The sequence below is a fragment of the Nesoenas mayeri genome, assembly GCF_963082525.1.
Source record: "Nesoenas mayeri genome assembly, chromosome: 12".
In the NCBI taxonomy this organism is placed as follows: Eukaryota; Metazoa; Chordata; class Aves; order Columbiformes; family Columbidae; genus Nesoenas; species Nesoenas mayeri.
In genome coordinates this window covers 23,418,149-23,433,677 of record NC_137547.1, presented here as the reverse complement: position 1 = coordinate 23,433,677, position 15,529 = coordinate 23,418,149, and the positions used below count along the sequence as shown (strand labels likewise).

General features: G+C 43.9%; 1 protein-coding gene across 1 annotated transcript in view; it reads left to right on the top strand.

Moving 5' to 3' along the window:
• Positions 1 to 3,990: 3,990 nt before the first annotated feature.
• LOC308044858 (sodium-dependent noradrenaline transporter-like) overlaps positions 3,991 to 15,529 on the top strand; it is a gene marked incomplete at both ends in the record, with an annotated part of 64,133 nt that continues 52,594 nt past the window's right edge. Inside the window, 2 exons of the mRNA XM_080351778.1 lie at positions 3,991 to 4,020; positions 5,849 to 6,146. Coding sequence (XP_080207904.1) covers positions 3,991 to 4,020; positions 5,849 to 6,146 — 328 coding nt within the window. The remainder of the gene's footprint in view (positions 4,021 to 5,848; positions 6,147 to 15,529) is intronic.

Below are 15,529 nucleotides of genomic sequence, written 5' to 3'. Positions count from 1 at the left end.
TGCTGTACAAGCAGAGAGATCAGCAAGAGACTGGCACCAAGAGAAAGGACAGGTCCCCTCAGCAAGCAAGGACAGATTGCTTCAGGTTTTTTGTTTAGACTTTTCAACAGGAGGAAAATAATATCCAGCACCTTGCAATCAGCAGTGCAGTAAAAAAGAATCGCATCTTAGAATCATCTGAAATTCAGTGAGTTTTCATGTCTTGTAATTTGGGTCATCCCTCAGTCTAGCTTTGGACATGTGGTGCCTTGTTCAGGGTCTGCAGAAAACAGAAATGATGACATATCTTACAAAAGCCTTGATTTATGGAGATGCATATAATCCTATGACCACACGGAGTTCCCAAGTTAAAACACATTCCACTAATTCTACCCATAGGCACATCAGCACAGAAGACTGCGACACTGAAAAGGAGCTTCCCAGAGGAAGCCAGAATACTCCGGTACTTTGTTCTGATAACTGCCTTTTATAAAAGCAAGGAAAATGTGGTAGATATTAATCTATCACGACTTCACAAAAGCAGTTGCTACAATGACACTTGTAATTGTTAGTCTGAGCAGAGGAGATGGAGATAAATAGAATTGTTAAGACAGGAAAGGAATTGACTAAAGAGGATATAAGACCATGTTGTGCTAGAAGGATAATTACAGGCTTGGAGTGAGATTACCCATCCTGAATGATCTGTTATTGGGAATTAGTTTATTAAATATCTGTGCTAATAATATGCACCCAAAGGTTTGTGTTTGCTAATGAAATTTAGAGATTATGAAGTTGGCAGGCAATACTAAATCAGTGAAGAATGGGACTCACATAGGAAAAGAAAAGGAATCCTAGAGTAACAGAAACAGGATGGAAGAGAACAGAAAACATGTTAAATCTGGTCTTTAAGGGTTGGAGAAACAAAAATTCGTTCTGTAAACTGCAGATCACCATCTAGAAATCACAGAGCAGAAAAACTCGGGGGTTTATAACCTGTCTGTGGACAAACATTTAATACAGGTGTGGAAAAGGCAAGCGAGATCGCCTTCGCATTTAAGTCTTGGTTGTTAATCCTAGGAATGATTATTGTTTCACTAAATATTGTTAAGACTTCATCTGAAATCTATGCCATTTTTGTTCAGGAAATGTTTAGTCCAGCTAAAGACAAAGATTACACGCACATATGACATGATGAACCGAGAGGATGGATGATAGTAGGCCCAAGCGTTCTGATTCTCTGACTGTACCAAGTATGGACCGCGTCAGTGTGTGCCCTTGATCCATTCTGGACCCTGCACCTGGGTTCCCTCCCCCGCAGGCCGAGGGGAGGAGGACAGGGTGCACCTCACGCACAGGCAGGATTAAATTGGGATCGCTCACAGTTTCACGCTCCTTACACTCAGCTTTGCAATTTGCTCTCGTACAAGTACCTCTGAGGTAGAATAAAGCTGATGTTAAAGAGCTAGTAATTCAAAACAGATATCGAGAAAGAATATTGTTGAAGCTGAAACTTCACCATTTCTGGTGTGAAATGTTCCAAAGTATATTTATAATCTTTAAAATATAAGTGCTAGTAAGCTAGGAAGAGGCCAAAGTGAGGTAAAGAGGGTGTGCCTATAGAGAGGGAGCAGTATTGAAATGACAGATTAACCTCCTAGACTTCCACATCGTCCTCTCTCCACACACACACAAATATTTTATATATGACAAAACAATACAGATGCCAGAGGATAGCTTGCTTGGGTAACACAGATGGTTCTCTTGAAGAAGGTCACCTGATACCAGGGGTAGCAGATTCTAGGTAAAATGAGCTTGGGAGACATGTATTTGTGACATCTCAAGCAACTTACTAAGAAAGATACAAATGCTATTATCGTAAGAAACAGGGAGATATCTTGTCTTCCCCTACGACTTGGCGTTCTTGGATAAATGGAAGAGCAAAACTTTTGGAGTGCTTTTCTAGTATTTATTCTCAGTCTGAAGACAGTTTGTAGCATGACAGACAATGACTGTCAAAATGCAGGGCTGGACCAACCCCCATGGGCCCTCCCTGTGAAAGAGATGCATTTATTTGGCTCTAGGAAAGAGATACTATGACAACAGCCTGCTAACAACACACCACCAATCTTTAAATACTGAAGAAACACTACTTTTGGAACGGCAGTATGATTTCAGAGATACCATGAAGCAAAACTGCCCAACCCACTTGTATTGGTCCAGGAGGCTGGAGGTGATGTACCTACTGTCATCCAAAGGTGTCTGGTACAGTCTGCAGCATGGTGTCCTTTACCTGCTAACCTAGAAAGAAGGGCAGCCCCGCCACTGCCATGTTCCTGTCACTGGGAAATTGTTTTAACATTGATTCAGTCAGAAGGCTGTTCTCTACTTTGTTCCTAGTTCCTACAGCAACTGGCTATTCCTTGAGCTTCTTTTATCATGGAATAACCAAACCTAACTTCATTCGGTTTATGTATTTCATTTGAAAAATGTTTAGTCTTTCAGTGCCGGTGAGCCTCAAGGCCAGAATGAGCTTGGAGTTTCTGTGGATGTACCAGGATAGGAAATTAAATAGCTGGCGTGTATATCCCCTACCCCTTTCTATTATTTTCATTATATACTGGATTATAATAAAAACTTGGTGTCCTGGGTCTTCAAGTCCAAATCCCAGCTCTCACAAGCAACTTTGGCATACAAGCCTGCTTGTAAAACAATACCCTAAAAGCCAGGCCTTTAGTTCCCACTGTATTCGCTGCTTTGATAGTTAGAACTCATTTATCAGCTAAGTTTATCATTATTCTTCTGGTCCTTCGGTTTAAATGGTGGTGGTGGTGTGATTTTTTCTCAGTGACAGTTACCTCAATTTATTTATAAAGCAATCATATCCCCTCTGAGTCACTGTTTTGTTTGGCTCAACTGCCAAGTTCTTTCCTCAAGTGTATCAGGCATAACATGAAGGCAGACTCTTTCAGACACACCAACTGTAAATGAGTTCCAACATATCTAAATGCTGTTTGGTACAGGCCTTTTCAAAAGCTGGCTCACGGGAGGACAGCAGCCAGCTCCTGTAGTTCGGTGATATCAGTGGCAGAGGGCTGTGCTGCTGAAGGCGGAGAATTCAAACCCTGCTGCCAACAAGCACAGCACGTCTTCATGCCAGCCGCAAATGGAGATCTGGAAGCACACACTAAATTGTTATTCATTGGGGTGGTTTTTTCTTCATAGACACCAACACATGAGAGCGACAATCCCAGTTTACTGTTACAGCATACAGTATATTCTCCTATACCTTGCAAAGAGGATGGCAGACAAGAATTTGAATGACTAACCTAGCAACACCTGACTATTTCCTAAAGTAAATCATAGCCTGTTTCCCAGTCAACAGTGGAATATCACTAACAGCCTGCCATCTTGCCTGGCTCCATTGAGCTTTCTAAATACAATATTCCCTTTTCTGACTTCAACTCTACCCGCTGTCAGGCTCTATTAGGCATAACAAGATCCAGACAGAGTCAAGATTAAGCAACTTTTTTATAAAATCCAATTGAGGACTTTCTTACCTTGAGGGTGCAGCAGAGATTACATTAACCAGATTGTGCACACTTTCCATGCAAGTACTAAAGGCACATATATATATATATATATATACACACATAAATATATGCATGGTGACTTAATTCTCTTAGGAAATAAGCGGGGGCTTTCTAGATTCCTCCCACCATAGACATCATGATCAGGCTCAGCTAATTGAGACCTTGTGGGGAAAAGGGCGTTCCTTAGCAAGGCCTTATTGTTCCAGAAGCAATATGGGAGTGCTGTTGTCTAGCGTAGGAAGTCTGTGCAGATTATTAAGGCAGTAATAGTCACGTGGAGAGAAAAGAACCAGGTTTAAAAAGCTCCTTACTGGCTACGCTACAGCTTTAGCTCCCAGAGAGACTGCAGTCCCAGAGTGGTGGAAGCAAGAAGGAGAAATCCCGCTTCAGTCATCTTCCCCCTCCCCACAGGTACCAGGGAATGGGACAGAGACATCCCCAGTGCTACCTGGTGAGTCTGCAGGGCTCTGCAGCTGGGAGCAGGCTCTCCTTATGTCCAGAACAGAGCTTGTCCTTTATTTGCTACGGGAGAGCGGGCGTGCAGGCTCCCTGAAGCGCGGGGAGCGGGGGCACTGCACCTTTGTATTTGATGCATTTGGTGGCTGGGACTGATGGGTGGTACGAAGAGGGGACAGCAGTGTAGCTGTGCACGAGTGTAAAATCGTGCGTTGTTCTGCATGAGAGAACAGTGAGTGTTTACAGGGCACTACGGAATGACTGTGCACAGGGGAAATACTTGCAGCATGTATGGCATGAGGTGTCAAAAAGAATAGAGAAAATGCCTTTATGAGATATATCTGGAGAAGATGAGGGCAGGAAGCCACCGAGTAACTGAAAGACAACTTATGAGCTGCATGTTCTAAGCATGCAATTGCTCTGAAACAGCATAGCCACTGCTCAAACACTTCACCCAGACGAGAGCTTTAGGATCTATTAATAAGTCACGACTTGGATCTTAGGGCTTGAACCAAGAGCTCTCTGTGAAGGCAGAAAATCTACAGATTGTCAATAGCTCTCTTACTAGTATCCTTGTAGCCTGTGGCCTAAAGAGAGCAGGAGAAGATGCCGATATGCAAGCTTTAACTCTGGGTTGGAACGCTTTTTCACATTCCAAGTTTGCAGAGGAACCTGGTATTCCTTGCCAACTCTGACCAGCACCCCTTCATATATTACAACTTTAATACTGTATTACCGGCCTTAGCAGAGCAAATAAGAACAATAGGCTGTAACACCACTGAGAATCCTCTGCAATCTGACCTATTCGCACTGACGCCAGGCAAAAGGAAAGCTATTTAACATTGGGGAGGGGGAGCAAGTATCGGCTTTTCATGCTGAAATTTTACTTCCTGAACAGATGCTGAACTTGCAGTTACTGCTCACAGCTGTAACAGGGAGAGCCCCTGAAAACCCCCTTCTGCAGCTGTATTTACCAACTTCTGGCACCAATCACTGTTGTTCTGCCAGCTAATTCTTTCCTCATTTTACACATAAAAGACCCAAGTCCCATCGGGAATGGCAGCAAACTGTCAATGTTCCGCAAATACTTCAACCTAACAACTGCATCCTACGAGCCACACAATTTCTAGGAAAGAAAAAAAACAGGCATCCATCAGTCCTGGTGTAGCAGCATTAGTGGTGTCCAGCTCTATCATTCAACTTGCACCCCACCAGGTTCTGGTGTCAAAAGCCAAATTCTACTATTTAACTAAAGCCACAGTATCAGACAGAGGAAAGCTGTCTCTGTAATGCAGACTGGCCAGGAAAGAAGGGAAGTGGCCAGTCCAAACTAGCTCTACCTGTTACTTGCTGACGGCACTGTCAGGTTGCTTGACCGGCGGTGCGCACTGTGCCTGGCGGGAAGGAGCAGCTCCGAGCGGCCCGCAGCCTGCGGCAGGACATCCCTACCTGTCTAAGGTGGAGCTGCCGCCGGGGGACAAGGTGCGAGGCCGGACAGTGCGGGGCTCCGGCCGGCTCACGGCTCGGGAGGCTCCAGCTCGGTGTCCGCTGCCCCAGGTGCGCCCGCGCCCGGCTGCCGGCCGCTCCCCCGCAGAGGAAGGGCGCGGGAAGCCCCGCTCCCCGGGGCACCCCGGCGGGCGCCGCGGTCCCCCCTCTCCCGCCTCATTTGCATGGCTCTTATTACGGCCGTGCCTCGCTCCTGCCGCGCTGACACCGGCGGGCTGGAGCGCGGAGTCGCCTCCAGCGGGAAGTGCACTTCCGTTATCCGCGCTCCCCGCCTCGCCCGCTCCCCCTCCTCAGCTCGCTCTCTCTGGATGTTCAAGGCGAGGATGAACAAACAGATCCAGCCCGACCGCAAAGTGTCGGTGGTGGCCCCCTTGCCGGAGCGCCCGGGGCCGCCGCCCCCGAAGAAGGACGTGGAGCTGATCCTGGTGAAGGAGCACAACGGGGTGCAGTACACCAGCAGCAGCCTCCTGCCCGCCGCCTCCGCGCCGCGCTACGGCGCCCAGGACAGGGAGACCTGGGGCAAGAAGATCGACTTTCTCCTCTCCGTCATCGGCTTCGCCGTGGACCTGGCCAACGTCTGGCGATTTCCCTACCTCTGCTACAAAAATGGAGGGGGTAAGAGCAGTGCTTGCGAGGTCTTTCTTCCCCGGTCCCGAACCCCCAAAGCCGCGCCGCCGCAGGGGCGGCATCCCCTCTTTCTTCCCGGAGTTTCAGGGGGAAAGCCAAGCGCCGGGGCTGCCCCCGCCGTGCTGCGGAGCGGCTCGGGCTGGCGGCGGCACTGCCCCGGCACTGCCCGCTTCGCCAGCCCGCACCGCGGGCACCGCCGGGCCCCGGGAGCGCTTCGGTCCGGGTCGCCGCTCCCCGCCCTGCCGCGCAAAGCCGTCACGGTATCACGGTAAAGATTGCTCGCACAGCCCTCGGAGTTTAACTTAGTTTTGAGCACAGGAGTATCTGCCTTTTGCTGTCACTTGAGCCTGTTTAACAGGTTTGGGTTTTTTTTCGTTCGCAAAAAATGGCATCAAGAGGGGGAAAGAAAAAATAAGCCAAACACACTTCAGCAGAAAAACGGCATCTAAAAAGTTAGCGCCGGACCCCAGTGAAAGGTTTCTTGGGGGCAGTTTTAATGTAGGATCCGGATTTCTGCCCTCCGTTCTGCAGTTTGGGGCTTCTTCCACCCCACCAAGTAAAAGTAGGAGACTTGTTACAAACAAAACCTTACCTCCTGCACAGTTTGGCTATGACAGCAACAACAACAACAACAAAGGACATTCAATAATTACAGTTAGCTCAGATTGTCTGGCACATTCTCAGTAAGACCTTAACTCCATCATCCCCTTTCATCTCCCTGAAATACGCTGTGTTGCCAGCGATGACTCCACACTGTGATGGAGTAACACCATCTGCAAGCCGGGCAGGTGCCCGGGGTGCTTTCAAATCACACCTAGCAAGAACAGACCCTGCCTAGCAGATGGAGGACTGTGCGTGTGAATGGTGAAGGACACAGATAGAAGAACTGCTAGAGAGAAAGCACGCTCTGTAAGATAGTTATGTATGTCATGAGAACGTGGCTGCCTGGTGATAAAGGCTAATGGTTCACACTTGTAGCATAAAATACTTGCTTTCTGTCAAAAGAGGAATGCAGAATGGGAAAATCCCTATCAATTAACATGGAATTACACCTGGTCTTGGAACTTAATAGGCCACCAGGCTGATACTGAAACACTTGGTCTTGTTTAGTACCTCCAAAACTTTGGGAGGCAGCCAGAAAATCTCTCTGCTCACCAACCAGGCAGGGGAGATAGTAGTTAATACTGAAAAATTGCTCCCATCCTTATTTCTTTATGTCCAAAACCAATTCTAGCAATTCACTCTGCAGCAGCACAATGCATCATGAACCCCACAGGCTTCCACTGTGTCAGGTGCAGGTGTAGCAGCATCCACACCCCTCAGTACATATGCACCATTGCCAGATCTCCAGGTCACCTGGCAAATTTTAGGGAAAGAGATATATTCCCTAAGGTGACAGCTAGAGTGCATGAACTCTTTTCAATCATATTTTGGGTGACTTCATTTCCCAACCTGCTTCCTTTATTATTTGCTGCTAGCTCAAGCACAGGAGGTAGCAGTCTGCAACTCTCATTTTGTTTAGTCTCTATGTGTAACCTTTTGTTAGTTCAGCTACAGAAACCCGGGTTTTCATTAGCATCTTGTAATTAAAATACTTGCAAACTGAAGTGGAGAGAGCGCTAACTACTTCACAGCTAAAACAGGCGCCCTTTCAGTCAAAAGTTTGCACCAATTCTTACATGCTATCAAAGTGAAATCAGACCTTTACAAGCAAAGGTGGGGAGGCCCTGTGCCATCAAAGTCTATAGGATGACTGAGATCTGCTTGCGGATACATAGATTATAAAACATTCATTTACTCTGCTCTTCAAAAGAAAACAAACTGCAGTATGAAGCATCTCAATCAAAACCTAGGACATACATATGTTCCCAAACACATACCCAATATCACAACATCCTTTACTGGCACTTAAGTCTTATTTTACCATAGAATGAAAGATGGGATAATCCCAATGGCCAAAAGCCATCAGCAAAGGGCTTTTCCTAGGGAGGTGTTCTCACAGAGGACATCAGCCAGCTGAGTTGGACAAAGATGCACAGCTGTGCCTAATAAGTGGACAAACTAATTTTTACAACGTGGTTGTGTTTGGCTTAACGAAGGTTAATCAGCTCTACATATAGAGATTATTTTTCTATCTCTATGCTGTTTGTTAGAGTGTGTCTACCAGTATATAACAGAATTTCCAGGACAGACCTTGCACTGAGAAGCAGGGAATGGAAATACAGCCAGGGACTAGATAACAGCTCTTCTTTCGCTTTACAAAACTTGTGTTTATACTATCTTTAAAAATTTTCCATTCATTGCCTCTCATGTTTGACATATATTTATATATATTTATCCATTCTGTTTTGCAGAATCTCCTGTAAGAGACTGATGCTCTAAAAGTACTGAGTTTCAAGCCTACTCGGTCTCTTTTCTCTGTCAAACTGGGTTTGGGAGCTTGTTTGCTTAGGTAAATGTTCCTACAAGAGCAAAGAACATGAGGCAATGTGCAGGGGATACTGTCACATTTCATCGCTATCCTTCCAGCCCAAAATCACAGATATTGTTAAACATTTTTTTCTGCACACTGCTACTGCAGGAGGAACCTTTTTAGCACTACATCAAGTTTTGCTATCTCAAAAGGAGATACTCGATAAAGCAAAAAAAGCACCAAAAGAGATTTAACTTGAATTAAGTTGCGCGTATAAAGTAAACCAGCAGAAGGAAAAAGGTTTCCTTTCTTTTTCCTCCCTCAGCTTCTCTTTATTCTGAAAGCCTCAGCAATTACTCAGCCTCAGCAATTTAACTAGAGCTGACTTTAGACAAAGACAGTCAGATGTTGGTTACAAACTTGTTTATCTTCAACAGATGGATACCAAATAGGCAGTGAAAAGAGAGCATATTGCAATGCCACAAGTCCTAGGCCACTAAGGTATTTAACACTTGTTTTCAGAATAGCTTGTGCCATCTAGCAAACAGAAATTCTGTTATCCTTCCAAAATCTACACCCACAAAATCTACAACCACAAATGTTCTTAAATATGTTGAACAACAGCGTTAAGAACATAGAAGCAGCAGAAAATGGCATCCCCTTTTACATCTGAAAAAAGTGACGTGGGTGACATGGACTGTCACGCTCCTCAGGCTGGCTGTGATTAACTCAAGATGCAAGCACTAAGGGCCTTTCCATGCTTGTAAAAATAGGTGGTTCTCAATAAAGCGTGAGAACTTACAGGAACTCAGAAAGAAAGTATAAATACACCCTGTTGTCTGTATTCCCTCAAAGATGAATTTTACAAGGACGTGGATGTGTATACACCCCCACCTTACTAGTCAAATCCTTGAGTTGCTTTCTTTGATAAGCTCCAGGGACATTTCCTGGTTAAAAACTAGACGTACAGGCTTTTGGGTTAGATCTCCAAGTTCCACACACAGAAAACGCCCAGTAGTTTACTTTGGTGAGTTTTGCGTACACCACCCTGTGGTAGTTATATAGATTCTTAACATTAGGAACATTGGAAACGGCACCGATGGTGTTAACAAAAAACCAACCAAACTAACAAAAATTGTATTTTAGCAAGCTCCCAGTAAATAGTAAAAGCTAGAGAGTAAGAATCATCCAGCAGCACTAAAATGCTGAATGAACAGCCAGAAACATCTGTGTTTTGGGAGTAGCCTGCTGAGAGACCCCAATGGGACTTCTGCACAAAGATAGATGGCAGAATGTAACCCTTCTGTGAGTTACTGTGGTTTTGGGAAACATTCTTCTGCTATTAAACAAAAAAAATCCCCAATCCTTAGTAAGATCTGAAAAGCCAGAGCGTTTATTTTTTTATCAGTTACCTATTTCCATAGGACTTGCCTGCCTTACAAGGACAGAGGCAGATCCCATGGCTATATTATAATATGAAACGGGCCACAGAGAACTTTCAGAACAGTTTAGTATGAACAGACTGGATGAGATCTCACCCTCACTGACTTCTTGGAAGCAGGATATGCCCACTGTGTGCTCTAAACTGCTTCAAAAGTGACGGGGAGACTCTGTACAGATGGTAAAATTTTGCAAGCTCTCATTGAGCAGATGAGGCAACACTACAGAAGGGGGAATTCTCAAACATCGCCTTGTCAGTTTGGCTGATCAATAAACACCACAGCTCACATGTATCTGACTGCTCCTCACAACACAAAGGAAGAGCACTGTTTGTAGCAAATCAAGTACTTTTTGTGCAATCCATTTGTGAGAGTTTCAAGGAGTGGGGTATGGAGAAATCATCAACTACTGTCATTTCTACTGGCTGTTCTCATAAGTGCTATATCCTCATTATAACTCGTTTCTGGCAAGAGCCCATTTCTCTCTCTTTTTTTTTTTTAAAGAGAGACTCCCTAGCTGCATGAGTCCGGCTGTAAGTGATCAACATCAACGTACTCAAAACAAGTCATTAAACATAGCCAACCTTTCAAGTGCTCCCCAGTTCTATAGGAGGCTATGTTGAATTAACGAGTAAGAAGAGTATTAAAATTAGACTCTCATCAACTTACAGCAAGTTCTGCCCTGATATTTGAATTACATCTAAAATTTTACTGATGCTAAATGAAGTTGAGTAATGCCTGGTATGATTAACTGATGTGCTCACAGTGGGGGAGGATGATGCTCAGTCTTAGTTAATAAAACTATTGTAGTTTTTGGACAAGATACTTTTAGTATTGATGTTCATTTTTGTTTTGTTTTCCTGCATAGGTAAAACTAATATCTCCAGTTGAAATTTGTGGAAAAATTCTTTAACAACATAAAGTTATTTTTTTGGTGAGACAGAATACTTGCCAGGTCAGTCATGTTCACAGTACTCATTAGGAAGCATGTCATTGTCGGATTAGTCACTGGAGACTTAGTGTATCATAAGAATCAGATTAAGCTTTTCATGAATTTACAAATAGCTGCAGATAAATATGTTAACAGTTCTCTAGCTATCAGAATATACACCTTTAATCCACTCGGAAGCATTTTTAATGTGTTTTTAGACCACAGTGTTTCTAGAAGAGTTTGTTTCAAAGAACAGTTCACTAGCAATCAGTACTTCCATAACCTGTAATGCAGTAGTGAGCAATCCACACCATAGGTACCAAAGACAGCACACAACCAAATGTGGACATCCCCAGACAGGGCCACCACAAAGGCAGGAGCTGAGAGCTGTCGCAGACCAAGAACGAGCCGTGCGAAAGCGCCACCTCCTCACCCAGAGCACGCCGTGCCGTGCCGCGCCGCCCCGCAGCACCTTGCCTTTCCGCGGGGCTCTGCCCCCTGCCTGCTGCCAAGTGTCTGCCAGCAAGTTTCATCTCTTTTGAGAAAGAATATCATCTGGCACTTTACACTTCAAAGGTGGATGACCTTTGCCTTGTAATATCAGAGTTTACATTCCAAAATAGCATTCACGGTGATAATAATAAACCAACTTTGAAGAAATCTGACTGCAAAGCCTACGCCAAGAGTTTGACTCATCAATCAGTCAAAGCTTGGATGCAAATCTAGTGATTTTGGTTTCCTAATAAGAGGGTTTCAGTTCCCATTAGCACACCGAACCAGTGACCTCAGACAGGTTAAACTGTTATGCTGATCTCCACTCTGTGGCCATGAGCTCTGGGCTGCTGGGCATTGTGTGACATTGGGGACGTTGTTCAGTCGCGGGGTGTGACAGCACCTCCTTCCCCAGAGCTGGATTCGGTGGCCAGCTCACAGCCGCGTTGCTCTCTCCCTGTTCCCGCATGGCTTCCATCGCTGCTCCTTCCTCTCCTTGGGCAGCCATTAACCACCGCTGTATACAGAGCATGGACTCACCCGCGTTCACTAGCACGGTAGCTCACACACCACTTACCAGCTGCTTGTCTGAAATTCCCTGTTCTATATGTCTTGTTGGCTCTGCAAAATACATCTTTGGGACTATAATGTCTGCAGGGTTGTAAGATCCTATGTCATAGACCTGCTACATGTGAAGCATTATGAATAGTTGAGAAGGAAGAACTGAATCTTTCTCACTCAAACCTTTCGTTAGTTCTAAAATTCTAGTGTCTGATTCTGGGGTAACATGTCAGGAAACAGTGTAAAAGTGGTACACTAGATGGACTCCTAGCTAAATACGTGGCTGGGTGGAGAAGTTATTTGTCCCTGAACAATTCTAGCAACCCTGAGATTGACAGTTTTACAAAGGTCCTAGAGATATACGAACACAGAAAGGCTCTAGACAAGATTCATAGTATTTATCTTGAGGTTACATTTTAAGAAGACCATCCTGTGATTAATGTGAGACATTCAGAACTGATCTAAGGGGTGCTCCAATCAATCACCAAAATTGCTTTTCTACCTCAGCTCCGCCACAATACCAGGACAGTAAAAAACCTGCTGTGAACCTAATGAGCTGTTCTCACAAAAGCAGTGCTAGCTCTTTCTAAGCACGCTGAATGAACACCTTTTGATTATCACTCAGAAGCACTTTATTCTGAAGTAAGAGGCAGAAAAGGCAATAACTATTATGGTAAACTTAGTTCCACTGTTTGGAAATGAAAGATCTCTGCTTAAGCTCTTCCTCATCACCACTGTCTCCTTCATTCCTGTATGCCCTTCTCAGTTATTTCAAGACTGAAGTACTGAAATATCCATAGTTGTTCAAATAGGATACATATCCTTCCCGAACAAGTACATTCTGAAAGTAGCAAATTTGCTGGGAGCAATGGAATATAGAAAGGCCATCTTAAGAGCATAGCAGCCAACAGCCCTTCTTTACTGAAGGAACCAAAATATCTGTAAGGATGCTGAGACGTGGTCTACATGGTTTGGGGGCAGAATTTGCCTTTCATCTTTCGGCAAAATATCACAAACCTCTCTGTCAGTTCAGTGGATATGTGACTACAGCTCCAGTGGCCTAAAGATGTTATTTCAAGATAGATACTCTGGACACTTACACCAATATGAAACAGAATGCTAATACAACTACTTACACATAAGTTCAGAGGGAACGTACAGCTTTAGCCAATGTCTGTGAGGAAAATGTTGATTCAATCAGTCCACAAATTACTGAACCTCTTGCTGTAAATTAAAATGGAAACAAATGGCTTAAAGAATTTTGAGCTCTTCTGAGGAGTAACATCAAATATCTCATGCCTTCATTTTTGCTACGCCTAATGCGAAGCACATCAGCAACTCCCAGTTCTAAAGACTTTGTCCCAGGTCAAACAATTGATTAAATAGTTAAAATCTGTAGCATGCCTCTCTAATATCAGTTTGCACTGTAAACTGCACATGGTAATTATTAAACGATGTTGTACCTAGCTGCTCTCAGCACTGTTACAAAACAAAAAAACATAACCAAATGAACTCTATACTTAAGAGATATATTTATGTAAAAATATTGTGATTCAGGAGGCAGGAGACAAACTTAAGTAGATTATCTTTATAATACAGTTCTAGACCTTCTAGTACTACCTTGCTCTTCGTACTTTCCATTCCCTCTGTATATATCCTTCATGTAAATTATACAAACCCATGATAATGGATTTGGGGGAATCTTGCACTGAAAAAGACAGGTGCTATCATTAATTTGCAACTAACTCTTGATTTCTTGACTTGACATCTGACAACCAGAAATCATTATTATTCAAGTTGAAAGAAGTTGTATTCAGGACACCTCCACTGCACCAATCCAGTTTCAATGAAAACTATGTAAAGATTCCAGGAATATCACACTGATTATAAACCTTCAGTTTCCCTCCTCGGGGCATTTGGAGACAAAGGATCCATGTTAGTATTCTGTTATTCATGTCTTGACAACATAGAATTCCCTCCTGCAACTACAGCTTCTTAGTCTTCCTCTGTCTTTCTTCCTGCCTCCAAATCAAGTCTTGAACCTTTCGTGGCAAGATTTCGTCCTAACTGTGTAGATCTTATGCACTGGTGCCAAGTCAGAATGGTTTCAAATGAAAAGCTTCACTGATACTCAAAATGACTTCCTAAAGAAGGACATCTGAGTCCTTCTGGAAATCAGCACCAAAAGTGCATAGACCTCCAGTAATGCTGAACAATCCCCGTTCTCATGAAAACTCTGAACAAATAACTGTAGTATAATACAGCATCTTAGCTTCTATATAGATTCAACATACTTAGTTTTAGCCATACAGATTTTGAAACCTTTAATCCATAAAGAAAGGGGAAGGAGATGGAGGAATGGAAGGGAAACAGTTAAGTTCCTTGCCTTGTGACATATTTTTCACAAAGACCATAGGAAAGAACCTCTAAACTACTTATCAAAGCTATCCTTTGTTTTATTTTCACTCTTCCTTCTCTTTCCCCCTATTCTCTACTTAAACAAGTTTTGCAATCTGTGTCCTGAAGCGTGACAAAGGTGACGGCAGAGTCCCTCACTTTGAGAGCCAGGGTCTACCATTCAGGAGCAGAAACTGTCAGCAGGGAGGTCTGGCCACGTCAGCCACGTACTTCTTTACACTCATAGTCACCCAAAGCACACCACCACCTTGCCAGCGTCCGGAATTCCGTGATGAAATACTGCTAAACTCAGACAGGACTGGGCAGGCAGTTGTCTTTTGCCAGTCCATAAATGTTTTTTATGACTAGCGTTCCAACTGCTGGTATGCAGTAAGACAAGCTGCCCTTATTATACAATAAGCCTTTTTATAGAGGATGGTAATTTTTCCGGTGCTCCTACTCTTTAAGGCTTCATGAGCACAACCACTCACTTCCAAAGTACGAATGTTTGCAGAAGCTGCGCTCTTAATGTAGGTCTTAATTGGTTGCTATTGTTCGGCTATTGTTTAAGGATATATGCTAATTTAAATGTCCAAAATAGGATAGACTACCAGACCGGTGGTGTTAGACTACGCAAGTATAAAGTTGTCTTGGACTGCTTTGTTACAAACTGCTTCCCTAGAAGAAATGCAGCTTCAGGAGAGCAGTACCAGTTTGATGCCACCCCACAGGAGCTGTGATTTCCACAGAAGAATATTACTCCTTTACAGTCTTTGCTTCAAAGCTGGAGAAAAATGTTGTATGATTTGCAAGCTCTGAAGTTTGTGATAGAGTAAAAAGCCACATCTTGCTATAGCAGCAGTCTTGTTAGTTTGAGAAGCACCTTTTGTGGCACTGATGAATAGGAAGGATTGTGGCCAGGTAATTGTGTAATATTCACCTTTACTCAAGTCTGCAGAATGGTGGGAAACCACTGATTTTCTGGCCCATCAGCAGCATGGAAGAATATACACTATCTGGTTGCCTTACTGGCCATGCGAACAAGCTGGTACAACGGGCCTAATGTATGTACTGAAAAAAGCAGCTGAGTATTGCGTATCTTGTTTTTTGCCAGCTATTTGTAAGTTACTCTGCACCT